The 27683-nt window shown below is 34.4% G+C and overlaps 4 protein-coding genes across 12 annotated transcripts; all 4 read left to right on the top strand.

Moving 5' to 3' along the window:
• Positions 1-288: 288 nt before the first annotated feature.
• On the top strand, positions 289-4855 carry LOC141686830 (uncharacterized). Of its 7 annotated transcripts, none has more exons than XR_012560817.1 (6): positions 289-441; positions 830-892; positions 2443-2565; positions 2999-3072; positions 3868-3919; positions 4336-4855. XR_012560817.1 is itself a non-coding variant. In XM_074491912.1 (6 exons), the coding sequence occupies exons 3-6, from the start codon at positions 2446-2448 to the stop codon at positions 4593-4595; spliced, it is 495 nt and encodes a 164-aa protein (XP_074348013.1). In that variant the 5' UTR covers positions 290-441; positions 830-892; positions 2443-2445; the 3' UTR covers positions 4596-4855. The 7 variants fall into 7 exon arrangements, 4 of the variants coding, with proteins under 4 accessions (XP_074348013.1, XP_074348012.1, XP_074348015.1 ...); XM_074491912.1 differs by having other exon boundaries at positions 290-441; positions 3022-3072; positions 3856-3919; XM_074491911.1 differs by having other exon boundaries at positions 290-441; positions 830-902; positions 3022-3072; positions 3856-3919.
• A 360-nt stretch (positions 4856-5215) lies between these two features.
• LOC141682579 (beta-adaptin-like protein A) lies at positions 5216-13030 on the top strand. 2 transcript variants are annotated; one of them, XM_074487268.1, is made up of 11 exons: positions 5217-5927; positions 6739-7255; positions 7820-7944; positions 8467-8665; positions 9732-9960; positions 10103-10269; positions 10373-10582; positions 11105-11215; positions 11307-11483; positions 11563-12003; positions 12563-13030. In XM_074487268.1, exons 1-11 carry the CDS (start codon positions 5884-5886, stop codon positions 12851-12853), a joined length of 2511 nt encoding a protein of 836 aa, XP_074343369.1. In that variant the 5' UTR covers positions 5217-5883; the 3' UTR covers positions 12854-13030. The 2 variants fall into 2 exon arrangements, with proteins under 2 accessions (XP_074343370.1, XP_074343369.1); XM_074487269.1 differs by lacking the exon at positions 11307-11483 and having other exon boundaries at positions 5216-5927.
• A 1091-nt stretch (positions 13031-14121) lies between these two features.
• Positions 14122-20750, top strand: LOC141682595 (proline-rich receptor-like protein kinase PERK1). 2 transcript variants are annotated; one of them, XM_074487287.1, is made up of 8 exons: positions 14122-14280; positions 17217-17699; positions 18415-18501; positions 18901-18971; positions 19193-19323; positions 19694-19841; positions 20094-20255; positions 20327-20750. In XM_074487287.1, exons 2-8 carry the CDS (start codon positions 17291-17293, stop codon positions 20465-20467), a joined length of 1149 nt encoding a protein of 382 aa, XP_074343388.1. In that variant the 5' UTR covers positions 14122-14280; positions 17217-17290; the 3' UTR covers positions 20468-20750. The 2 variants fall into 2 exon arrangements, with proteins under 2 accessions (XP_074343388.1, XP_074343387.1); XM_074487286.1 differs by lacking the exon at positions 14122-14280 and adding an exon at positions 16134-16729.
• A 981-nt stretch (positions 20751-21731) lies between these two features.
• Positions 21732-22274, top strand: LOC141686495 (RING-H2 finger protein ATL52-like). Its single transcript, XM_074491529.1, has one exon. It carries the CDS (start codon positions 21732-21734, stop codon positions 22272-22274), a length of 543 nt encoding a protein of 180 aa, XP_074347630.1.
• The last annotated feature ends 5409 nt before the right edge of the window (positions 22275-27683 follow it).

Raw genomic sequence — 27683 nt, 5'->3', positions numbered from 1 at the left:
CAACCTATCAAACCCAATTTCAGTTTTTCCCCGTTGTTTTTAATTTGATTTTTCACGCCAAACCGTAAGTTTTTTCTAAAATCCGATTTCGCTATATTTTTCTACATCTCTCAACCATCGATTTGCATACTATATTTGTTATATTTCAAATTAATTTTTTTTTAAAAATTATTTAATTTCTAAATTGGTTTATATTGAATTATCCCCGTATATATACACGGAAAGAGCTGTTCTGATAGAAATATCCTGCCTGAAAACTAGAAATCCAGGCCCAATCCATTAAATTAAGACCAGCCCAACAAATGTTAACATTTCAAATCAGAAAACACAGAACTTATGTATCACCCTCACGCTCCCCCACCATCGAGCACCACCACCCACCATCGAGAACCACCACCCACCAATTCACGCCGCCGCTGCTCCCCCCTCCACCTCCGATAGGCACGGATCTCTCTCTCTCTCTCTCTCTCTCCCTCCCTCCTCCCTCCATCTTTCTCCTTCTCTCTCGCTCTCCCTCCCTCCCTCCCTCCCTCTCTCACTCTCTCATTATATGACTAGTTCTAGCTACATGTGCTGCCTGTACAAATTTGTATGTGAACGATATATCGAAATACCATAGAAGTGCTAGATTTGTACAATATTTAAATTTGTGGATTGTGGTAGCCAACTCTAACCCAGGCGCTTAGAATGATAGATGTGTTGTGTGTTTAAATGTCGTATTGTGGCTACGTGTGTGGCAGATGTTTTGATATGTATCTTCCTGCCAAGAATTAACGTGGCATCAAGTTAATCATTTTACATTTGCTGTGTCTTTTTGTGGATGATACAGATACTGAGAAGGAGATTAAGGGATATAAGGAGCGGAGAACCGAAAGCTCTCAAACTCTTTGACGTAATTTAACGTAATTTAACGTAATTTATTTATATCGTTAAGATTCGTTTTGTAGATTTATAAGTCAAATTTGGTTTTAGGGATGATAGCGTTAATAAAGACACGCAGGGATAGTTTATTGCAATTTATATATTATTTGTTTCAAATTCTTACACATTATGAATATTGATTACGTGTCTAGTAATTTGTTATGTTGTTTGTATGTAGTTTATATTGTCCACAAGGATTAGCGTGCTATGAGTAGTTATATTAGAATTAAAGTTTATACGAGTAAGATAGTATGATGGTATCGAGAAGGCCAGAAGGGTAGTCATAGCTTGTTGAATAAATTCTGTATTGGTACAAAACTTGTTAAGTTTTTTCATAAGGAAGCGGTTTATAATATGTGGAAGCTGTTGCTAAATTATTCACAAACACAAAACTAAACACAAAACTGACACACACGCACACATATTGATTGTAATGCAACTGTTTTGGCTTTCGTAGTATCAGCGGCATACAACAGCTTCCTATATCGAGGTATGATCCCACCAGGTTTCTCTGTACTGACAGTGTACAGAGAGAAGTATTATGGATCACACATTCTCACAGAATATTGCTATGAATTTGAACTATAGCTGTTAAGCATTTAGGATCATTGAAACACGTTTTAGTGTTCATTTGTAATAACTAATATGGCTTGATGAATTTATAGAGGTTCAACAATCATAAGCATATAGTTTCAAGATTGTGAAATGCAAACATAATTTGTTGTACTTTGGCTGGAATTGAAAGTGTTACCAGCCCTTTTGCTAATAATCTTGCTTCAATTTTCAGTCATGGAATGTGCTTTTGCATGTTTATGGACTATGATAAGAGTCATGTATAAATTAACAATTGGGTTTTTGTAGTTGTATAACCTATATTCAATGTCAATTCCTAAACTGAGGTGTGATCCTGCCAGGTTATTCTGACAGTGTACAGCGAGAAGTATGATGGATCAGACAGTCTTACATTTCTACTGTTTTGTAGCTGTAAATTCGAACTTAGCTTTTACAGTCTTTGCCTCTTTGGAATAGATTTAGTATCTATACCATGATTTAGGGTTCATATTGCTTCTACAGACATTAAGAAATAGTTTGGGATTCGTGGTCTGCAAAAACAACGTATTATGAGTAAATTGGAAGTGGAATATCATGGATCTATTTACCAGTAGGTTTCATTTGGAACGGTGCCTATTTCATCTTTGCATACTAATGTTTGTAGTTGTATGTACAATTGAGTTGTAGCACAAGTTTGCATTGGCCTGTGCTATAAGTTGCCAAATTTTCAAAGTTCACACTGCACTTAAACACATTTGACTGATTATTATCGCCAAGCTAAAGCGCTTTTTTCGTGACTTCTTTTCTATTTTTATGTAAAATATTTGTGACCATTTCTTTTCCAATGCTGCAAGCTAGTCACGTAAATGCTTTAGGACTAAATTTAGTTGCATATGTAATTTTTTTGATTCACTGTTCAGAGGATATAGTAATTTTAAACTCTAGTTTGACAACATGTTTTTTTCACAGGTAATGGAGACAACGTCCATACCTCATGATTCTGAGAAGGTTGAGGAAGAGTTTGTGCTACTTGATCTGAATGCTGTTTCTGAACAAGTTGACATCCAGCCAAATGCACCATATGTCCTATCCGTATGTTTTTGTAAAAATTCACAGTATTTTATTTTTGTTATTTTTTGATTCATCATCATTCACGAGAAGATATAATTCTTCTAAATCACCACATCAGTTCATGATTTGAGGGATCTAGTCACCTACTAGCAAAGATCTCCAGTTCAGATTTAGTGCAAAATGCGCTACTGCAGATTAATTTTAACCCGAAAATCGTGATACATGTACTTAATCTCTTGAAGAACAAACAGTTCTCAGATTTCTTTTGTTTCAGTTTTCTTATGTCTTATGGAAACACTGTTACATCTCTGATTTCTTTACTCTGTGAAGCTCCTTTTTTTGTGACTATTATGATTGTGGCACCATTTTCCTTTGAAGTGGCTTTTAGGTCTCGGATATTAATTTTGTTGTCTTCACTAACTGCTTATTTCTATCTCGTTCTTTATTCTATCAGTGGGATTTATCGTAAAATTGCAGGGTTTGGACACCATGAACCCTACCTTGATTATTAACAACAAATTGAAACTGGTGAGTTACGGCCGACAAAAACAAAATGTACAAGGATAATCTTCATACATTGGTTTATCTATTTTTTTGGTAAACTTGTTGAAATTTTGTATGCTTTGAATATCTATTTGACTTCTCCTTATGATGCTGTTCAGAGTTTCTAACTCTGTTTTTGCTTACTTCTAATATTAAGTTTTTTCCTGTAAATGAATTGCATAACATCGGACAATTTCTTTACTATTATGCTAATCTTTGCCATGTTTTATTAGAAATCTAATTATTTGGAAACTTATATTAAATTAAAGTTTTCTTTCTAATTTATAATTGTAAATTAGAACAAACCCTTAAGTATCATTCCCAAGGATGATGTCAGTGTTTTGTATGTTTATTGACAGTTAATTTGCACTTTGTATCATAGTACATGTTACTGGACATTGAACCAAGTAATTTTTTTCAGGAGAATTAAAAAAAAGAGGGCAACTAGGAGCTGTAATAGCATATTGCCTTCCAATGTTCTCATGTCGCTAGCATTTAAAAGTTAGTTCTGTGTATTATTGTCTGTCACATCATGCTAAGAAAGTAAATTTATAGTTACAGTGAAAATGCAGTGGTGTCACATGTATGAACTTATTTGTTTGATTCACGAATATGACGATACTCCTCTAATCTATGACTGATCAAATAACATCATACCCACCTTGTCGAAAAGAATATGCACCCTTTAATTTATTATTCTTCCTCCTGAATTTTGTAGCCTATATATGACCATCTTAGGCTGGTGGTGGTTGATAATTACGGTACTAGTTGTGCTTGCAGGTAGGAGAATATGTAGAAACAATTGGTACATGCCTTGTCTTCGGTGAAAGTGGTAAGTTAATTTTCTTTCTGATTATGCAACATATGTGCTCAAAACAATGATTCTAGTGAGAGCATGCTGTAACATACAAATAGTTGGACATAATATTATTATGACAATTTTAAAATGTAACTGGGGGGCTTAGCCCTGGGCCTAGCATAGATCAACCCCTGGGTATTTGTTGGATCATGACCATCCTCCTCATCTTATACGTAATTTTGTAGTATTTTTGACTTGCCACATCCAATTAGTGGGAGTTCTGTGTTTTTTTCATTGTAGCAATCATGCATGTGAAGGATAATTGTAAGAAGATGATGAAACCTACCTTTTGAAAAGCCATTCACATGCATTTCGAGAATTCATTTAAACCTTTTGTTGTTACTTCTGTGGATATGCTATTATATATAACCATCTGACTCTTCTTCCAGATCCCTCTCCGGTGGTCCATGTGGAGACGGGACCGTCCGAAGCAAACCTTTTCGCCGGCATAGGCATAGAAGACCCAAATCAAGCTGCAAGTAAGCAAGTCAAACCAGTAGCTCAGCTACAAAAAATACTCAAGTTTAGGTTAGCAGAAGAAGTTGATTGCAACGATTTAACGGCAGACGGGAATGCTATTGTAAATGAAATGAACGGCCAGAGCACAAGAACGACAATTCAATATGACAACGTGCAGGGCACTTCTTAGTTTTTTTTTTAAATTATTATTTATTGACTGTGGTTGTACATGAAGCAATTTGTGCTAGTTTTCCATTTTATGTTCTCAAATGTACCTTGTAAAATGTTTAGGATTCAAGTGAGGGTGGTATGTAAAAGCAAAATGTAGATATCCATAAGGCGTGTGATGAAGTGCATATAATGACCTAGCATTGCTTTCTACATGTAACAATGACAATATCTTAGATATCTTTATTCTTGGGCTAAATGACTTTTGATCCTTAAAGTATATATCATTATATCCATCAGCTCCAAATATTTGAACCCGTACCTTTTAACCCCCAGATTTCGTACCCTTTAGCCTTTTGACCGTTCTCAAAAGGTATATTTATCATAACTTGAGGGTGAAAATGTACATTTTTTATATATTTATTATATCTATTAGTCCTAAAATTATATTGAGGTGTACCTTTTAACCCTCAAGTATAGAAATGTATTTTTTAACCCTCAAGTATAAGAAATGTAGTTTTTAACCCATTACGGTACAACTCGGAGAGGGAACGATTGCAACAATTACTTCATGCTACGGGAACTCATTGGTGTAGAATCTGAACAGATACTGTATATGAAATTTATCTTTTACTAGGCAACACCTCGATCATGCAAACGTCCTTCAAAGTTCAATCATAGTTTAGTTGTAATTGTTGGTGGTCCAAGAGTTTATTAGAAGAAATGATGGTTACAGTACTTTGTCGACAGTAGTAGATTTGAGGTTTTCGTGTTTAAGGGCTTTTATCTCAGGTTTTCGTGGTTAAGGGCTTTTATAGGTTTTGGGTTCGATTCTCGCTCACCACCGAAATTTGTTAGAACAAATACTCAATTGCAAAGCATATATACCAAATTAGTCAAAAAAAACTTTGGTGCTGCAATTCGAAGATTATTTCTACATTATCTATTATCTGAGTAGAGTTTGATCGGAAAACACTTTCCGAACAGCCTTGAGCCCTTGATTGCGCAATTTGTTGCAACTGTAACACCTGAGATTCGTCATGCAGACGACGAGGTGAACGATTCTTGGGTGAAGATTGCAGAGTGTTCATTGCATTCTTCCCTGACCAACAGTCTTTTGTGGGAACCTTTAATTCTTTAACACTTTCATTTTTTTTGATAATTATAGTATCTTTTCTATTTTTTTAGAAGGAATACATATAAAATACTGATTCCAGAAGAAAACACTGCATTTCGAACAGAAAAAAACAGGATTTTTTACAAGACAATTGAGGTTTCATTTCAATTGCCAAGAGAATTGCTGAGGGATCATGATTCCATTTCAACGATCTGCTTCTCCTTCTCAACCTTCAGGGTCTCTCTCTCTCTCTCTCTCTCTCTCTCTCTCTCTCTCTCTCTCTCTCTCTCTCTCTCTCTCTCTCTCGCTCTCTCTCTCCCTCCCTCCCTCCCTCCCTCCCTCTCTGTAAACTTTTGTGTACTTAAAATTAAAATGACAGTCTAATCTCTCTCCCTCTCTCCCCCCCTCCCTCTCTCTGTAAACTTTTGTGTACTTATAATTGAAATGACTGTCTAATCTCTCTCTCTCTCAACTTTTGTGTAAATGTAATTTAAATGACAGTCTACTTTATTGCATTTTTCTGTGCTAGATTATACATTGCATAGTTACCACAATTGAATGTTTATATGTAATTATTTTATTACTGTTAATTGTGTTGAATTTGTTACGCGAAATTCAATATCATTTGGTAGAATGTAAATTAGCAGGAGGGAGTTAGGAGCTCAAAGAAATGTAAGGGCATGTTTGGCTATCTTACTTAAAATTACGAGCGTAAATTACTTAGAAGTTATAAGTCAGAATCAACTTTAATTGATTTGTGTGTTGAGTAACGAATTATGAATTAAAACGGACTTATAAGTTGAATTTTAAATAATGTAGGAATGCATTAATTGTATTTCTGTGACTCGACATCCAGAACGTGCAATTCTTGGTAATTTATAATAATTTGAGTTATTCAATATCAACTATCCAGACAGATGATACCTTATAACGGAGCGGATTAGTTTTACGTATAGGTTAAAATATTTGTTTTTAAGTGACAAGTAACTTTGTTAAGGTAAGCTAAGCAGGGCCTTGGTCTGATACTGGTGGTTTTGTCTATTTTCAGGAAAGGAGATGTTGTGGACGTGAAATTGCAGCTGAGGCAGTTGGCAGGGAGTAGAGCACCGGGGACTGATGACTCGAAGCGGGATCTTTTCAAGAAGGTGCTCTCTTACATGACAATTGGGATCGATGTATCCTCAGTGTTTAGTGAAATGGTGATGTGCTCAGCAACATCAGATATTGTTTTGAAGAAAATGTGTTATTTGTATGTCGGGAATTATGCCAAGTACAATCCGGATCTTGCACTCTTGACAATTAATTTTCTTCAAAGGGATTGTAAGGATGAGGATCCGATGATTCGTGGATTGGCATTGAGGAGTTTGTGTATGCTTCGTGTGCCGAATTTAGTGGAGTACTTGGTGGGGCCGTTGGCATTGGGATTAAAAGATAAGAGTAGTTATGTGAGGATGGTTGCGTCTATTGGGGTTGTGAAGTTGTACCATATATCTGCTCCAACGTGCGTGGATGCTGATTTCCCTGCCATACTTAAACAGTTGATGCTTCATGACCAAGATGCTCAGGTCAGATTTTATCAATTATTTATCTAAATCAATATAGAAGTGTATAATTGATTTATAGGAGTATGTGCCATGGATAATTAGGAGGTTCTACTGTAGTGATCTATTGATCTTTGTTATGCCTATTGTTGATATATGATACGAAATAAACATGCTTGAATTAACAAGAGAAAGAGATGACTACCTGCCTATGTTATAAATGCAGCAAAACATTGAACTTTAAAATTGTCCTCAAATTAGCTCCAACGGCCTTCTTCTTTGCTACTACGTACTTGTTTTGTGCGGGAATTTTCATAAAACCTAGATCACACTAGTGTCAACTGTTAAAAGACCCCCACGCCACATAATATAAGTCAAGTTTTAAATCCTGATACTTTTAATTGCTGCATCACTTCCAAATCAAAGTAGTCTACTAAAATGTTTTAGATTTTGAGAAACATCAGCTGAATTTATAATCTTTCTATTTCATATATTGAATTACTTTTGCTGTTTTGCTCCTTTGGGGAATTGCTTTACTAATTCTTTTTCAATATACCCTTCCAACTTCTGAATTTTTATCCATTTTAGGTGGTTGCAAATTGTTTATTTTCACTACAAGAGATTTGGAGCTTGGAGGCAAATACTTCTGAAGAAGCATCAAGGGAAAGAGAAGCATTACTTAGCAAGCCTGTTATATATTACTTTTTAAATAGGTATGCCTTTCATTATATCTTTATTTAAATAATAATTTGTCATTAGTTATTTCATTCTCCTGGTTGATATATCTCAGATCAAACTGATCTAACTTTCAATGTAAATTGCACCATAAAATATTGCAATCAGAGGAGGCTATAACACTCGTCATCCATGATTATCATCTTCTTGCATCTTATAATTGACATACATGCTTATCAGAGTTTACGGCAAAGTCTTCATAGTGTCCATCTCTTTTGAGATAAACCAGAAGCATTTTATTAACTTTATGACATTGTTCGTTAAGGTCAACAGTCATTTTGTATATTCATGTTGCTTATGCTGAATTCCACTGGTGAAATATGCTTTTAGTCCTGTGGCGCCCAGGGATACTAAGTTCTTTTTTTGCTTGTAGCAAAACTAGGAAGCCCACTGAGTGCATTTGTTTTATTGATCTTTTTAATGTCTTGTGTCACTGAACTCTTCGAAAGCCGTTGTATTTTTTTGTTTTTGATTTAGATATTCTCTATGATCATGTTCAGGATCAAAGACTTCAATGAATGGGCACAGTGTATTATTCTTGAAATGGTGTCTAAGTATGTACCTCCAGACCATAATGAAATTTTTGACATAATGAATCTTCTCGAGGATAGACTTCAACATGCAAACGGTGCTGTTGTGTTAGCAACTATCAAGTTGTTTTTACAACTTACGTTGGATATGACTGATGTACATCAACAGGTACAACATAACTATATTGTTAATTCTTTAGCTCAGTTTACTTTGGCTATGTTAGATACCTTCACCATGATAAAAGTGTTAGTTAGGTGGTACCGTATTGTTTATGTTTTGGAATGATTCTTCGCATAGGGTTTATCAATATATTTATGTTGGCTTGACCCAACAAAAGGCCTTGTTTATTAAGTCATGCTTGTTTGCTTTTCCCTAATCGAGAGATCGATTTACATTTTAGCTTCTGATTCAAATACTAGCAGGAAATAATAATAATCTAGATTTCTAGTGCGGTAAAATTTTGTTTGTATCATTCAGATATATATCCTGCATTTTCCCCTTTCAATTTCTTAAAAAAGAAGAATGGGTCCATTCTTTACCTAAGAAAATTGATAGTTGATCCTGTAGAGGGGCACCGCCGTGCTTCCACTCAAAGAACAAGCCCTAGCGGACTTGGACGGCTAGAGCTAGGAGAAAGGGCGTGATTTATGTTTCTAGTTGGCCGATTAAGACTACTACTTTCTAGTACGCATTAGAGAGATGGTCTGATTCTTCTTTTCTCTTTCTCACTCTTGACCAGTGCTCCATCCATCTACCCTCACTCAAAAGATTCGGTTTTGGCCTTTCCTATACACCAAGGACTTTGCAACAGGAGAATATGATTAGTCGAACAAAGGAGATAACTATATAAAAAACATATACTTTTAAACCAGCCCTACAATCCTAATAACATGGTTCATACATGCAACATAAAAGTTTGATTCATTACTGTTGTTATTGTGGCAGTGTTGTTCGTTGTTCCTCTGTTATTGAACTAAGAGAATTTTCGTCTGTAAGAACTAAGAAGTGAAAAAATTGTAGTACTTGTACATGTTAAGAGTTGACAACACAATACAAATCTCTTCAAGTAAAACTCGATATATAATAAGGATGGTTGAAGGAACACAACAATTGTGAGTATATACGGGTTTCATAGATGGTATAATATGTAGGCTATCTCGCAACTCTAGTTTTATTTGTAAGTGCAGTGATGTCCACCTTTTATTTGAAATAAACTGATATAGACTTGTATCAGGTGTATGAGCGCATCAAAGCACCGTTGCTTACTCAAGTCAGCTCAGGAAGTCCGGAGCAGTCCTTTGCAGTATTGAGCCACTTGCATCTATTGGTCATGCGTGCACCAATGCTATTCTCTGCAGATTACAAACATTTCTATTGCCTGTATAACGAGCCGTTCTATGTTAAGAAACTGAAGCTTGAGATGTTGACTGCCGTGGCAAATGAGAGCAATACTTATGAAATTGGTAATAATGTTTCTTATATTGTTCCCGTAGTTTTTCCTATAGTGATAGCAATATTCTTGGTTGTTTATCAATTCTTAGTCTCCTATCTGATCTCAAGCTTTCTGCAAATTACTAGTTACTAGTTTTTTTAATTTCAATACAGTGACAGAGTTATGCGAATATGCTGCAAATGTTGATATTCCAATGGCTAGGGAATCGATTCGGGCTGTTGGGAAAATAGCCCTCCAACAGTATGATGTTAATGCAATTGTTGACAGGCTGCTTCAGTTTCTAGATTTGGAGAAGGACCATGTGACAGCTGAAACTTTGGTAACTGCAATCCAGTTATCGGATTATATTCTTGAAAGTGCCATGTGATGTACTTAAATATTTCTAGATCTGAATCTTTATAGTCTTACATTTCTTCTTATAGGTTCTTGTAAAAGATCTTCTGAGAAAATATCCACAATGGAGTCGTGATTGCATTGCAGTGGTTGGAAACATCAGCAGCAAAAATATCCAGGAACCTAAAGCCAAGGCAGCTCTGATATGGATGTTAGGGGAGTATGCTCAAGACATGCACGATGCCCCATATGTTTTGGAAAGTCTGGTTGAAAACTGGGAGGACGAGGACTCAGCAGAGGTAATAAATTTGCCGTTCATGATTTTCATTTTGAATCCTTATTTTCTTTCGTACTTGCTAGTGAGTATCTTTTGGGCCTCCCTTTCCCAACTTTCTAAATATGTTTAGAAATAGAATTGATAATAAGAGCTGGATTTCTTTGCAATGCTTTTCAACTACATCTGTATTATTGCATTTCTATTTATGCTGTTGTCTACTTGTATTGCCTCCTAAATTTACATTTTGCACCTATTTTTCTTGCACATTAGTTTGAGGAAATGTAGGTTCTGCGATCTATCTATATACTTGGTTGATTTGAAATTTCTATAATTATTTTATCTATATCAATGTTGCTCTGACGAGTCCAACTCTGATTTTTTTTAAATACCCTGTTCTCTATAATTGCATCCTTTTTACTCCAAAACAAAGAAACAAACAGGCCCACCCGTTCACTTCCTTGCAATGCAAATTGTAGACTTAATGGATTGATGTCATTTGTTTTATTGACACAATGTTCTACTAATTTATTCTGTTGTGACATAGGTCCGTCTGCACCTGCTTACATCAGTGGTGAAATGTTTCTTCAAAAGACCCCCAGAGACCCAGCAGGCCCTTGGAGCTGCCTTGGCAGCTGGTGTTGCCGATTTCCATCAGGTGCAAATGTTTTATACAACTTTAAATAAGTTCACACATTGTTACATGGTAGCTAGTGGGACTACTTAGACGCCGTTTTAATTGGTTGCAGGATGTTCATGACAGAGCCCTATTCTATTACAGGCTTCTGCAATATAAAGTATTTATAGCAGAAAGAATTGTTGATCCTCCAAAACAAGCCGTTTCAGTCTTCGCTGACAATCAAAGTAGCGAAATAAAGGACAGGATATTTGATGAATTTAATAGTCTATCTGTTGTATACCAGAAGGCATCTAAATTCTTTCCATCTGTGTCTCTCCCCTCGTATTCATTTCTACTCAACTTAGCTGACAATCTATATTTTGCAGCCATCCTACATGTTTACTGATAAAGAATACCGAGGACCTTTTGCATTTTCAGAAGAACTCGGGAATATGTCTATGGGAGTTGAAGGTGCAGAAACTATAGTTTCATCCCAGAGGGTAGAGGCCAATGACAAGGATCTACTTCTAAGTGCTTCAGAGAAGGAAGACAAGGGTCTCAGTAACAATGATTCTGCATATAATGCTCCTGCATATGATGGTTCCTTATCCTTGGCTCCTTCACAGGTTCAGTCAGATCTTGTATCTTTAGAACCCCAACTACCATCACAATCTTCACAGACTAGCTCGGTCATTGATGATCTGCTTGGTCTAGGACTGTCAGTTGCATCTACTCCTGCCCCTGCATTGAAGCTTAATGCTAAACCCGTGCTTGATCCGAACACTTTTCAGCAGAAATGGAGGCAACTTTCTGTATCCCTATCAGAGGTTTCTTACTGTTTCTGTTTCTTCTGTGAATGCATTTTCTTAATCCATCTCTTATTATATTTTCAGTTATATGTTTGCATTCAGCAATTGCCATGCTATTTTTCCTCTTTCATTATGCTTGAATCATTCCAAAATGTATATTCACTTTTGTTTTTTCTCATAAATAATCTTGTGTTTTATCCAGCTACTGAACTCTGTGACACATCTCATTTTACGTCTAGATTCTTCTATCCCCCAAATTGTATTTTTTGTTTTTTAAATAATCACTTGTAAGGTGATGTGTGCTTGTGCAAAAGTTTAATTTCAGATGCACCATGCAACCATTTAGAGCAATTTAGGGTAAAAGATTTAAATTTTTTAATTAGGAAAAACAATTTAGGAAGCATTTGTTTTCTTGATTTATGAGTTGCGAAGTCATTGCCAGTTATTTTCTAAAACTGGTACTTCTGGAATTCCTTTTACTGAACAAATGCAAAGACAATAAATTTGCGAGTCTTCACTCTGTCATTTCATTCAGAAGACCTGCTAAAGCTGATATAATTGTCAACGTTTTTTTCAGGAAGCCTCCATAAGTCCACAAGGAGTGGCTGCATTATCAAATCTGCAATCCCTTCTACATCACATGCAGGGCCATTCCATTCAGTGCATAGCCTCAGGTGGTCAATCCCCAAATTTCAAGTTCTTCTTCTTTGCACAAAAATCAGAAGAGCCATCATTATTCCTCGTCGAGTGTATAATCAACTCATCGTCCTGTAAAGCACAGTTGAAGATAAAAGCAGATGATGAGAGCTCTTCCTTCGCCTTCTCAAAGGTGTTCAAATCGGCTTTGTCTAGCTACGGCATGGCCTAGACATTTAATTTAAACAAGTTTTGGTGCCCAAGGAAGATTTTGTTAGTTTCTTCATGTCATTTCAATACAATGAGAGTAAATTTAGAGTTCTGAGTTCTTGTGATCTTGGTCTTAGAAACTTAAACTCCAGGACCCCTGTTGTATCTTGATGTTCCATTTTACAATAAAAGTTCCAATTTTGCATCTATATTCCCACTCCACATTTTCGGGTTTCAGCTTGAAAATGTTTTTTAATCGGTCAAAATATGTTGATATTTAATTTTAATTTCAAAAAATAGTCAAAATCTGGAAGATTTTGATTAATCAAATAATGTGGATATTCAAACTTTCAAATATAAATACATATCTAAGAGTATATTATTAATAGATCTTAAAAGGACTTATAATTTGATGGATATGTTAGTATCACTTATTGCGAATCTAAATCTAAAAATTTTTATGTACGATACGTACAATCTATAAAAAAAAGGCTCTAAATGTCACTTTTTTGAGTCAAATGACCTTCAATGTCATTTTTTAAATTGTTAGCCCCAAATGTCGTTTCAAAACGGGATTTCGGTTGAAATTTTTCAAAATAAACGAAAAACACAGTTTCGTGTTGAGTTTTTGTTTAAAAACGCGGTTTCAAACTGTGTTTTTGATGAAAACGCAATTTCGGAAATTGTTTCGGTCAAAAACGCAGTCTCGTCTTTTGTTTATCGATATAAAAACGGGGTTTCAAACTTAGTTTTTCGTAAAAACACTATTTGTAACCGAGTTTTTCTCACGATGCGGAAAAAAAACTAAAACGCAGATCCAAAATGAGTTAATATGAAAAACTCATCTTGATGTTGCGTTTTGCCCCCCTAAACATGAATTGAAGTTGCGTTTTCATTTTTTTTTTAAATGTTGAAAACGAAACACGAAATTACATTTTTTATTAATAACAAAAATTTCAACCGAAACTCCGTTTTGGAGTGACATTTAAGGTCAATTATTTCAAAAGTGACATTGTGAGGGTCATTTGAATGAAAAAAAAGTGACATTTGGGGCCAACACGACTCATATTTTAGACGTGAATAGAGATCTATAGAATTAATACAGTTTAAAGTTTCAATGTTGTTAAAAAGACCCGAATAATTATATAAAAAACCAAATAATTAATAACAATGCCGAAATAAAAAAATGATAAAACAAAATACAAAAAATATGAATAAATAAAAAATTAGAAAATTATTATTTTATAATATTAATAAAAGGAAATTATTTCTACTTAAAAAATGGCGCGAGTTAACAGCTCCTAACTGATTCTAGGGTTTCATCATTTCAATCTTCTTCTTCATCAATCCCAATGTTCAATTGGAGCATATACATACACATATCTGTATGTATATGCGGGTCAAGTTGTTACTCTTCTCAGTATCCTCTAATTTGAACCACTTCTAATGGTATGATTTACACAAATCTCCATGTTTTTTCATATATATACTTACATATGTGTGTATATGATGATGTTTTAGTTGTTTTAGAGGACAATTTTATGATATGAGAAAGTTGTGTAGCGATTGCTGAAGCGTAGGGCAGTTATTGTTTCGAATAGTTCTTTCGGGACTTTTCTCGAACAGGTAGCCTGCATTGGGAAATATTTAGTTTTCGTTCCGTTGTTTTAAGAAATGTATGTTTGCGTAATTAAACTGACATTGTTTTCGGAATGTGACTCGAGTATACTAATTGGTTGAATGAGAGGAATGTTAGGTTCGATGAGGAACTATTTATTTAGATTTTGTTTCTTTTTATTCGGGATTTGCGCTAGCCCATCTTCCTCAGTTTGCAATGTTGCCTTCTACAGTGTTCTCCTACGCATTTTCGCCACCTTACAACCATCTACTTCATAAAACTTGTTGTGGATAAGTTCTTAAGTACTCACACCATCACCGCTGTAAATTGTTACCTTTCATGCCATCGAATTCAAAGAGATGCACTTTTTTTGCATTGTCAACGTTCTCGAGTATTGACAATACAAGCTTAATCACCTTGGTCAAATTGGTTATTCCTGCGAAGCTTCGGGACCCTGTTCCCGGTGACTTTGAAAGTGCGTAACTATTATTGAAGTTCCAAGTGCCAAATTCTTAGTTCTGAAACAATTAGGTTCCTTGATATATATCTGAAATAGGATACAGCTTCGCGGACTTTGACACTAAATTAGGATTCTTAGTGATAGATGAAATTTTACATATTCTAGTATTTTTGTAATCTAAAAATTTTAATTATTCATATGGACTTAAATTCTATAAATTAATATTTTTGAGATAAATCACAATTATGATTTTCAAAACACGTTGTATAGGGACCTTAAAATACATTTTGGATTCGACTACAAGAAACTAAAAGGGTCCATCTTCATCAAGAAGGATCCAACTCAGATCTCGAATGGGTGTCTCAAATGATGAAATTTATAATTGTATAGTGCTAGCTGTTGATCAGATTATTATAGTAATGATAATTTGTTTCACAAAAGTTATGATCTCTTAGATTCTATATGTATTGTATTTTAGCCTTGTTTCAAGATATAGATTATAATTATATTTTTTTCCCAAAGGTGTGAATTATTTGTATCTATGGCCTTTTATTGAAATTGTATACAAATTTTCATCTGATCATTGTTTGAGCACGATATCTAATTTAATTTTCAAAAATGAGATGTTGATCTCGAAATAGTTTGTGTTATCATTATGTGAATGTAACTACAAATCTCATTTTCGCTTGAAAGGTATATATGGGATTAGCATAATCTTGTGATTGCTTGGTTTTATTCACTAACACTAGTTACCAATATTAAGTTATCAGTTTTATTTAGAAACGTTAATTGGCCCAAAAAAATGAGTGCCACGAGAATCTGCAATTTCTTTTTCTTTTTTGATGGCAAAATCTATGTGCAAGAGCAAGCCATCTGGTTTGCCTGTTCAATACCACTTTTTCTTTCTTTCGTTGTATGCTTGTCTCTATCCATTGATGGCAAGATATATATGATTACAATTTAGAGTAAAGACAATATCGCTTTGAGATCTGTAACATAAATAAGATGCATTAGAAATGTGTATGATGATGCATTTAAATACATAAGAACACACATAATAATTGTTACTTTCACAACTTTAGCTGGACTCTTCACGTTATATCTACACATCTTAGCAGTGGGCCCCATGGCTGATGGTTATATGCATATATCCTTAGTATCTGCTCAAGTTCTTGTAGATTTTCTTAGGTACTATACTTTTGGCTCATTGTCATTTTAAGGCCCCGTGTACATTAAATTTTAATATCTCAAGGCAAGAGATATACATAGTGAGTTGCTACAAGCGTATCCTCTACAATATCTACAAAGATATACATAAATTATTTTTTCGAGTATACATAGAGATATTGGGTCTACTCAGTATACAATTGCTAATCTCCTCCTTATCTCTAGAACTATCTCCATCAACCTTCTTCCTTCATTCACAATGTCTCCATCTTCATCTTTATCTGCAGAAAATGTCATCACCCCACCTCCGCCTACGTCTCAGCCTACCCTCAGATCATTCTTAGTCCCACAGCTACCCTCACATATACATTTGCCACCCTCCAAGATTGATGCACTTTTGACACCTCCACAGCCTTTACCATCTCGAGTATTGACTGTACCTTTTTCACCACCTAGGTCAATTGCGGTGTTCTTAGATTCTAACTATGAAGCATCAGCTAATAAGGATGGCTTTAATGGTCAAATTATTATTATTGGAATACTGGTAGCTGCTATTTTCGTTGCGATTATTTTGGTCTTGATAATTTGTTACAAGAAAAGGAAAAATGTTGTTCCTTTAGATTCTGATAAATTTCCGACGCCACAACCAAATGGTGAGATTTATATACCTTATTAATTATTTAACTTTTTAGTAACCTTATGTGATCTGTTGGGGAAACTGCTAGCAATTATTTGTAATGCCGAATCATGTGTTAAAAATCAGATATTGATTGAAATGAGAGTGATATATAGTGTTGTAATTAATATATTTTTGGCGATCTCAGCTTGACATGCTCGTACATATATGCGATAAAACAAATCTCAGACAAACAACATTAACATATAATTCTCATGTAATAAGAAGTATTCTTGATTAACAAAATTATGCTATTAAAAGAAGCATATTATTGTGTTCTTTATGCATGTCAGGGAATGTACTATCCACGGAGCACACCAACTAAGACTGTACAGCTATGTGCATCATAAGAAGTGTCAATCAGATTTTGAAGTTGATGCTTAATTTTTTTTTTAATGTAACATTAATTTTCAAATTTATTGAAGGTTTAATGTTTTTGTATCTATTCTGGTTTTCTTTTTCAGACGGACTACATAATGCACCATCACCTCAGCAATTGCCACAGATTTTATATTTACCAGGTGTTCATGGTAACCCTATGCCTTGGAATGTTATCCCACCAACAATTCGATTGAACAACAGTCCAAATTCTTCACCTAATACTGAGGTCCATGGCACTCCTGTTTTACCTTTGTGTGGTGGAGATTTCACAATTCAGGAACTATCCTTAGCAACTAAATGTTTCTCACAAGCAAATCTTCTTGGGGAAAGTAAATTTGGATCTGTCCACAAAGGTGTTCTTCCGAATGGGAGAAGAATTGCAGTTAAGTGGCTAAAGATGGATAGTAGGCAAGGCGTGCGGGAAGTATTTCAACAGGAGGTGGAAAGTATTAGGCGAGTACATTACAAACATCTTGTTTCAGTGGTTGGTTACTGCGTGTCAAGTGTCGAAAGATTGCTTGTTTCTGAATTTATTCCAAACAACAATTTGGAATTCCATTTACATGGTAAGGTTTAATTATTTTGTCATTCATTCATGTCACCGTAATTATACTAATGACTATATTATTTTATTAACAACCAAAAAAGTTGCTACTTATGATTCACGTTTTCTAATTGTATTTCTGTTATTGTTTCAGATGACCAACTTTTTTTTTATTAATTAGCATGTATACATGCATATATTCCATGAAGACATGCATTCAAGTATAACCTTAAAGATTTTATATAGAAAATTGGCTTCCTGCTTCGCAAATGTTTTAGAATATACTATATACTATTTATGTATATATGGCAAATATGGTTTCTGGTTATCGCTCTTTCTTTTTGTGTGTGTGCGTGTGTCATTCACGCATTGCGTGGATTACAGTAAAAACAAGTGTCATTTACAGTGGAACCGTGTCATAAATGAGTTTGTGCATTGCGTGATTGCTATTATTATTTTAACATGCATTGTGGGGATGGTTTACCTCTCTTTTTCTCTCTTCTCTCCGATCTTTTCATATGATGGGACCTGTCTTAGGTTACTCGTTACGAGACTCGTTTTAATTATTTAATTTTCTTATTTAATTTAAATGACACGCTACGGGATTTTACTTTCTTTCTCATTTATATATTATATGATAACAATTCGATTCTGCAAAAGATTTTTGTATACACCGGGTACTAGTCTTTTATTTTGAGATGCCTACTACAATTTTTCTCACTTTAAAATATTTTCAGGCAAAGATCAGCCTGTTATGAATTGGGCAACTAGAATGAAAATTGCTATTGGGTCTGCAAAGGGACTGGCATATCTCCACGAAGACTGTGAGTGCCATCATTCCTTCATATGAAGCCCTTGTTATAACAACTTTTGCTTTAGGGTTGAGTTGGAAACTTGACATTGTATTGTAAACATACCTAATTAGTAAGCAAAGTCAATCCTGCAATTTTACATGCATTTAATGATTTCAGTTTATATTGATTTGTGTCGGCTTTGCTCTTTTCGTTGACCTCTCCATGTGTACATGTGACATGGAAGGGGAAGTATTAGCAAGTTATTTTTGTGCTCCAGGAGATGTATATTGTTGCCAGCTTAAAATATATATCTTTTTTGTAACTAAACAACATACACTTTATCAATGGGATGCGTAATCTCTCAAGTGCTATGCTTTTGTGTATTTTTTTTACTAAACCATATTGTAATGAGTATAATATTTCTTGCAGGCAATCCTTCCATTTTTCACCTTAACATGAAGGCATCGAATATTCTTCTGGACTCAAACTTTGAGGCTAAGGTAATAATCAAAGTACAAATATGGATGATCAAATAATCTTGTGAAGTAGCAATTAGCTAACACTGAAGGAACCTCTTGGTACTTATTATGAACTTTTAGAACTTGATCTTGTTAGTGCATAAATATTTATGTGCTGAGCACACTGGTTACTTTCTTAAGGTCTTCTTAATAACCATGTTGAAATTATTATCTTTATTTATAAAGTTGGTATCTTCATTCAGATTTCTGACTTTGGGCTTGCCAAGACCTTACGTCGTCCTAAAGATGATGATGATGATGATGATGATGATGATGATGACGACGACGATGATGATGATACCACTATTGTTATTGGGGCTGTTGAAAATTCTAGGTCGGTGATTTCTTTGCTTTCTTGTTTTCCGGTGACTTCATTGCAATGTATGCCCTGTATGTTATAATGTTACATTCATATGTATTTTTATGCATCATTGGATTTAAGGTTACAGTGTTATTTTAGTCAAAAAATATTGCCTCTCTTTTTATCTTTGACAGTCTCCTAAGAATGGTTGAACAAAACCGAGGTTCCTGTCATTCCCTCTATCTTTCTCTCCCATCTCTAGTTTTCTTAGTTTGTTTTTTTTTAAATCCCAATACCAATACTATTCACCTGATCCATTTAACCAAATAGAAGACAAAATTAATAGCATAGGCAGAGCTATATGCAGTCTCAAGCTCTCGTTTTTCATGTTCACTGTATGCAGATACCTTGCTCCAGAGTATGCAACAAGAAGGAAAGCATCAACTAAAGCAGATGCATTCGCCTTCGGGGTTATTCTACTGGAGCTTATTACTGGCCGCAGCCCACTCAATAAAAATGATTCTTCAACAAATGGTTCTTTAGTTCCATGGGTACAACAATGCAATTAACTTCTTCTGAATCAGTAGCTCATTATTTGTCGCCAAAAGAAATGACCATGGAAATATCATTATTTGTCGCCAAAAGAAATGACCATGGAAATATCATAAATCAGCATTTCATGGACTGTTTATAATTCTCCAACTTGCGTGGCGCTTCGCTAATCATAGATAATCTCACATTTGATGCATTTATATGCATCCTTTTTTGTTTATAATGGTGCTATGTTTGTTTGGGGCTTGCAGGCCAGGCCTTTGCTTACTGAAGCTCTGGAGACTAAAGATTTTCATGGTCTTGCCGATCCTCGACTACAAGGGGATTATAATAGTGAAGAGATGGCTTCTATGGTTGCATGTGCTGCTGCATGCATCCGTTACCCTAATTGGCGCAGACCACGAATGAGTGAGGTATCCATGATTTACATTTACTGATATTTTTTTGTGTACCTTGTGACAACAAACTGATGAAAATGATGCAGATAATCCTTGTCTTGGAGGGAAATATCTCTTGGTTCGATCTGTCAGAGGGAACACCGCCTGTGCAAAGGTCGTCTCGTGATGTCCATGCAAGTCGAGCTCGGTTTTTTAACCGCCGCCGCCAATGGAGTATGCATTACTGACTTACTGCTGACGTTGAGCGCGACACAGCATGATGCTCAAGTATTCAATGCATTGTATGTAGTCTTTGTTCAACCTTTTACTTGCTGTCTACATGATTACATGAATTCCTTCCTGGACGCTCATAGAATGTACGGGATTATTACCTAGAAGCCCTGTACCTAGTTATAAACAGATTTAAAGCTGGTGGACAAAGAAAATGTAATAACCCAAATTTGGTCAATTTTATTATGTACTCCAGATAACATATCTATTTACTTTCTAGCATATGAATCTAAATGTGGTTATTCAGTTAAAAACTTAAAATGTCTTAACAGATCCAAAAATAGCATATATTGAATGTTTATTAGAATTTATATATTACATTTCCTTTTTCATTATCCGAAAGTAGGCAACTTGTAATTTCTTAGCCTGAGGCAATTAGGTGTTTGCTGCAACCTGCAATGTAGACAGAATCCGACTATAATAGCATGTAGATCGTGTTTATTTGTAAGTTAAGAATCAGCTTTTCTTAACATTCTTAATGCTTTTCGGCATATTTTAATAGGCTTCTTCATCCCTTGAACATTTGAACCGGTTGCTTTGTCCAGTTTTATTGTATTGCAATACATATGTTGGTAGTTTTTTGTTTGACCTGACAATGAAATTTGTAAAAAAAATGTATGCCAAGTATCGTCAGATTTGATGATATTGTAACAAAACTTTAAATCTAGATGCTATTATAATAACGAATACACATATACAGTATTCTATAACATATAAATATTAAATTATACCATGTTATACTCATTTTGTGTTTGAAACGTTAATTTTTCTTGTAGAACATCAATTGTTTTAATAAATTTTACTGTTAAATATTTTATTATTAATTATCCACTGATTGTTTTGTACATTTATTAAGTATTCACATTAATTTTGAAATTTAATAAAAAAATCAGTATTCTAGAGGGTAAAAAAACAAATAAAAATGTGTCAAGTGTCGCCTGTCGTATCAAGTCATTGAGGAAAGGAAAATAATCGGAAACCAATTTGGAATATCCAGCACTGCTCTTCTTTTAGAAATAAATCATTCTACGTTGTACACTATTTTGTCTGCATTACCCCTTGATTCAGCTTCCTACACTTAATAATTTCAGACTACTTCAGATACACGGCATGAATGTTAGCATTCCATTATACACTAGTACATTGTACAATTAACGAATAACATTTCGCCTTAATTCATCATTGTCACCCAGTTCATTCCACAATAGCTAGATAACAATCATGAGAATATGGGATCCTCCCTACACCTCCACTCCACCACCGCCTTCTCTGCAGCCGAAGACCGGCCTTCCTATGCTGTACTACGGCCTCGTGGTGGTGGCAGCTTCCGCGTTAGTCCTAGCAATCTACAACTTCATCATCGTAAAGTGGTGTGCTAATCAACGACAACGATTGAACGATACAGATTTAGCAGTTGGAGTTTCGTCATTAAGTAGGAGTGTAGATAACTCTAGGATCAACTTAGGAAGAAGTTTTAAGTACAAAAAAGGAGAGGATTCACTTCATGTAGGATATGATAATCAGGACTGTCCTGTTTGTTTGTCGATTTTTGAAGAAGGGGAAGAAGTAAAACAACTTCCAATGTGCAAGCATTCGTTTCATGCTCCCTGCATAGATATGTGGCTGTACTCTCATTTAGATTGTCCTCTTTGTCGCGCTCCTGTGGAGCTCCCAGAAATTCACCAGAGACCGTCGACAGAAATTCACCAGAGACCGTCGACATCAGGGACTTCTGTAGAATTGCTGATGGATCCGATCCGGTAATACATGCCTGAATGTGTTCTCCATTTATACTTGTGTTCTCTTTATCTGTCTTCATTAATATTTATATACCCGGTTGCCTAGTAGATAAAATATATGAGAAGGATTTAGATTATTTGTTTGTGATCTCTGTTGAAGAGTATAAGATCTTGTTCGGGCCTTACTCTAACATCTTAATGTTTTTAGAGCGACCGGTTACTTAACAATCTCGACAAAAATGACAGGCAATGAAAATATAATGAAAACTGAAAAAGCTAATCAAAATCCCCCCCCCCAAATTAACCAAACAACAAATCAACACCTGAATTTTACAAAACTTTGGCAACAAAATCCAGTGCAACTTACTGAGCATCACAATTAACAATAACTTTTATACAATCGGATGATGCACAAGCTTAATGTGTCGATGTGTACACAGCTTCATTACATTTATAATCAAATTCCCGCATAAGCTTCTCCAGGACTGGAACTGCCTGCTGATTTATTTCGTCCTTCAGTACTCATAATACTTTTTACGCTGGAGGATTCTTAACGCCTGATACTGGATGTACGTATAGCAATCATTTTCGATAATTTTAACAAGGAGCTCAACAACGTTAGAGTTAAGACAATTAGCTAAGCTTGGGTCTTCACTAATCATTTTCTGCAACTGCTCGGTGATCTTGTCCAGCTTAGTGTCCTTACGCGCCTTACTGGACAGCTGCAACTGCTCAGTGATCTTGTCCAGCTTAGTGTCCTTACACGCCTTATGGGACAGCTGCAACTGATCAGTGATCTTGTCCAGCTTAGTGTCCTTACGCGCCTTACTGAACAGCTGCAACTGTTCAGTGATCTTGTCCAGCTTAGTGTCCTTACACGCCTAATTGGACAGCTGCAACTGATCAGTGATCTTGTCCAGCTTAGTGTCCTTACGCGCCTTACTGGACAGCTGTAACTGCTCTTATCCAGCTTAGTGTCCTTATTGGACAGCTGCAACTGGTCAGCTGCAACAGAATTATGAAAATATTCTTGGTCGACCTTACAGTCCTCGTATGTTTTTCTCTTGACCAGCGTCTCACATGTCAAATCTATCAGACTCTTGATCTTATGGTACGATACTGGCTGATCAACATCAAACACTGTCACAGCACCTCATCAAAATCCTTAGATAAAATTGTGTTTGTGAAACAAAGATTATTTTCTATCTCGTCTTTAAGTGCGTGCAGCTCCTGACTCACTGTCTCTTCCATTCCAATTCCCCCAGTGCACTCTAGAATGCAAAAGATAGAGGGAAGCTTATGTAACAATATTAGCTTGAAGACAACAGGAATTTAACCCTAAACTACATTCGATTAGTTACATAAGACGACATAATTATGCTGCGGTTTGGCATGGTTCTAAACTAAAACTGCAACCGCAATCAAAAGGTGCATGTTTTAGAAGAACAGAAACTGAAACCAGCATACACATGCTCTAAGCGAGATATACTTCTATGTTTCGGTTTCGGTTTTAAATCAAAATATAAATCTAATATTATTAAAATTTTAACTGCAGCTCGGAATCTCTTCAATTTTAGGCCTAATTGGTAACTATGTGTATGTGATATTTGCTTCAATTAAAAAAATCTAATGATCATATGATCTTCTGCTGCGCCTCTGCCCAAAATCGTACTTACTGCACACATATTTTTTTGCTATATACTCGCACGCGCACACACACACTTCGAATCCTTGACAACCCGTAAAGGCAGCAAGAAAGATACCGCTACATCAAGAATTGTCAGGTTCACGCACAAAGTGTGTTCAAGATAAACCAGCAACAAACAAAAAATCACATAAGGGAAAGTTCTATAGTTACCGCATCAATTTTGGACTTAGTCACTTAATTAAAGGGAGTGTGTTTTTTGTGTTTGTGACTTGTGAGAGACTCTTAAAATATAAGATCTATACGATCCTATCGAGTACTTCTTTTAACACTTTAAATTTTTAGAATAATAACTGGTTGCTTCACATTCTATGAGAACTCAAACTGACAGAGAATTCAGGCCTCAATATTCTCACAATTTATCGTGACAAGAATGACAAATTAATGCTTTAAAGATGAGAGTTCGTGATCCACTATTCTACCCCGAACTCTTAAGTGAGGGGGAATTTTATTAGAATATAATATTCTTGAAAAGGGGCATTCTCTAAAATCGTTTATTTTAGAGTAACTAGTTCTTGTCACATACTAAGGGGGTGTATTGAACTAAGATTCTAAAAGACTTTCTTTCATTCATGAAATCCGGGTGTATTCAACTAGGATTTTAAAATATTTATCAGAATTTTATGGTATTCAACTAGTATTTTAAATTATGCTACAAACTCTGGTGATATTCAATCGAGATTTTAAAATATGCTTAAAAATATGAAGATATTCAACTGAGATTATTTAAAATCCGATGGTATTCACATGCTGACGGATTTTTTTGAACTTCATAAAATATGGATTTTGTATATTTTATGGTTTTTGAAATCCCACCATAATTCATGAGATTTTGAAGGATTGTGTTTAAATCCTAAAGACTCTTCATCAACTCTACGCCATTTTATCTAGATTCCACATAAAATCAAAATCTGATATAATCTATTAAAATTCATGGATTATATATAATAAATTAAAATCCTAGTTCAATACACACCCCCTAAGATCCTTTATTTTTATAGTAGTAGTAGTTGTTTGTTTCTGTCTTTGTGTTACTGGACTACAGTTTGTATTGTTCATTGGATTGTAAATTAATATGAGGCTGTTAAGATGGCTTATGGGCTAGCCCAGTGTAGTCTCAATATATATACATGCCCAGACTGCTATAACTTACATTTACTTTTTATTTGACTCAAATGTATAAATTTTAATTTTTAAATTAAAATTTTAAAAGTAAACTGTTTAATTATAAAAATATCCTTATATATCATATATATAGCCTCGAGTCTAATCAAGCTAACAATCTATAATAAATTATTAAACCGAAATTTTAAGTATGGTACGTCGATACGATACTCATATTTCTTTTGACAAACGATACTCGCATTTTAAAACTTATAAATTAGTATAATTTAATTTTTAATACTTTGTTATTATCTAGAGGCTGAGGAGACTGAGGCAGGGGACTGGAACTCTTTTTTTTATTAACCATCCGTAGGCACATCTCGACTAATCTAAATATGACTAGTATAACATCTCACTCAGTGTTATAACATCTCACTCAGTGTTATAACTTCTATTTAAATTCGAGCGTTCACTTTAAATTAATCATGATAATTTGAGGGGGTAAATTTCTAAAGTCTCATCCCAACCGATTGAGCTCACTGGAATGTGTTACTGATCGGAAACTTGCATCTTAGGTTTTTCACTCAAATCTTTTCGTCAAAAAATTGATATTATATTAGGTTGTGAAGAATGGAACGGAAAAGAAAAAAAAAACAGTGAACCCAAATTTGTATGAAATTGAATGAGATGGAGACCTGTTTGTCTAATGACTTATAAGCTACCTGTGGCGTGGCTTATAAGCCCGTAAGTACTTATTTCAGACTATTTTTCGACTCAACTTATAAGTTGATAAGTTTAATGTGAGTAACGACGTACTTTTTTTCAACTTATTTTTATTTTTTACCTTTTTATTAATTTTAATTTTTAAATATATGTTTTCAAATGTTAAGTTAATTTAAAAGTCATGAATTAAGATAATTATATTTAAAAATTATTTATTTCAGTTAATTTAAGTTTAAAAAAATCGACTTATAAGTAAAATTAATCAAACACTTATATAACTTATAAGTATTCATCTACTTATCACTTTTAAGTCACTTATTAATTTTGAGTCATAAGTTCCTTATTTTAAGATTTCTCAAACGCCCACTAAGTATTATTGCATGGTTGCATATGTGAGTAATATTTTCAGCAGGCAGCAGGTTGCCAACTTACCAAATGTGAAGAATGAAGAAATGTTTTGAGCAGGTCTTTTTCAAAGCACATGATTGTGAATTTTATTTTATTTTTTGGTCACGGAACTGGTTTTGAAGACGAGGCCTTACCCAATGAACATATCACCTCCCGACTTGAATGAGAAGTAAGCGTTTAGTGGTTAAGAGTTTATTTTATGTTATTTTTTGTCTCGAATTCGATACTAACTTATTCCGAAAATTTATGAGAATATGTACTCATTTAGAATGATATAATTATATTTATAAAAAAAATGAGAAGTATGTAAATTATTTTCATTTTATTTTTGGAGTGAATTTTTGTCAAATTTGTATTAATTAACGCTTTTGCTCCTTTTAAAACTCGGGAATACGATTACGAAAAAATGTGGAGCTATTTTATTTACCATTTACTTTTTTTTCTTTTTAAATTAGGGACTAAGGGCGTTAATCTTGGGATACTTTTCCTAAACTCACCACAAATACATGTAAATAAGTAATATTGTACTAATAATTTATTATTAAATATTTACATACCTTATATTTAGGGAAATGTTAAAATCACAATAGTTTTTTAACTTTCAGAGCAAAAAGATTATATAAAGATCATAATGCCTTCGATCAATGCACATCAATGATTCTAAAAAGAATTAATGTAAGGATAATTTAGTCTTTTCACAACTACTTTACTCTGATAAAAACTTATTTTGAATTTAATGTTTCCCTACATTTACGGATTTTGTATATCATTAAAAAATTACTCTCTCCGTCCCACTGAATTTTTTTAAGTATTTTTTTTCTGATGATTGACACACATTTTAAGGTTATTATAAAGTATCGTTGTATAATTTATTTTTAGAATTTTTCTTTTCTGTATAAGAGTTTAAACATTATATTTTTATTTAAAAAAATTATTTAAGGAACCATACGTTAAGAGAAACTTAAAATACGTGCCGATTTCCCGTCTCTCAATATAAAACATCTAGTGAGACGGAAGAAATATTTTTTAATCAGATGATAAATCATCATTTTATGACAAATTTTGTATTTTCATTTATGATAATACATACATAGTGGTAGTGAGTAGATTGCCATACCGTCATTGTAATTTGATGGGTTTGTATCAAGAATCAATGTTGAATAATCGATCGACAGGAATTGTCTGTCAGAAAATGATACCTCAATCTTAGAGGTGTCGTCGTGTAGAGACATTAATTAACTAGATTCCATTTTTAAAATTTTGTCCTGCCCTTGAATTTATATTATATCCTGCCTCGATTCTAACACTTGTAATAGTAATAGCAAGTAAAATGTAAATCAAGCCCGCAGTTGGTGGCATGTAAAAGATGTTTTTCCTGTCCTTTTGATGGCTGCAATCAGTGTTATAGAAATCGGTTGATAAATCGCTGTAAGGCAGCCTAGCGATATTATAGAGTGAAATAGGAGAAGAAAACGTATTTTGACATTTTCAGCC

Source organism: Apium graveolens, chromosome 9, assembly GCF_009905375.1.
Source record: "Apium graveolens cultivar Ventura chromosome 9, ASM990537v1, whole genome shotgun sequence".
NCBI classification, from domain to species: domain Eukaryota; kingdom Viridiplantae; phylum Streptophyta; class Magnoliopsida; order Apiales; family Apiaceae; genus Apium; species Apium graveolens.
The sequence above is the reverse complement of the archived record's forward strand: the minus strand, read 5'-3'. Positions and strand labels throughout refer to the sequence as shown.

Excerpts from the sequence above, each read along its gene's own strand:
- LOC141686830 (XM_074491912.1), top strand. The coding sequence starts at position 2,446 with ATGGAGACAACGTCCATACCTCATGATTCTGAGAAGGTTGAGGAAGAG. Across the intron at positions 2,566-3,021 it reads ATGCACCATATGTCCTATCC|GGTTTGGACACCATGAACCC; the intron begins GTATGTTTTTGT and ends GTAAAATTGCAG. Across the intron at positions 3,073-3,855 it reads TTAACAACAAATTGAAACTG|TTGTGCTTGCAGGTAGGAGA; the intron begins GTGAGTTACGGC and ends TTACGGTACTAG.
- LOC141682579 (XM_074487268.1), top strand. The coding sequence starts at position 5,884 with ATGATTCCATTTCAACGATCTGCTTCTCCTTCTCAACCTTCAGG. Across the intron at positions 7,945-8,466 it reads ATATATTACTTTTTAAATAG|GATCAAAGACTTCAATGAAT; the intron begins GTATGCCTTTCA and ends GATCATGTTCAG. Across the intron at positions 10,583-11,104 it reads AGGACGAGGACTCAGCAGAG|GTCCGTCTGCACCTGCTTAC; the intron begins GTAATAAATTTG and ends GTTGTGACATAG.
- LOC141682595 (XM_074487286.1), top strand. The coding sequence starts at position 16,336 with ATGTCTCCATCTTCATCTTTATCTGCAGAAAATGTCATCACCCCACCT. Across the intron at positions 18,502-18,900 it reads GGCATATCTCCACGAAGACT|GCAATCCTTCCATTTTTCAC; the intron begins GTGAGTGCCATC and ends TATTTCTTGCAG. Across the intron at positions 18,972-19,192 it reads ACTCAAACTTTGAGGCTAAG|ATTTCTGACTTTGGGCTTGC; the intron begins GTAATAATCAAA and ends ATCTTCATTCAG.
- LOC141686495 (XM_074491529.1), top strand. The coding sequence starts at position 21,732 with ATGAGAATATGGGATCCTCCCTACACCTCCACTCCACCACCGCCTTCT.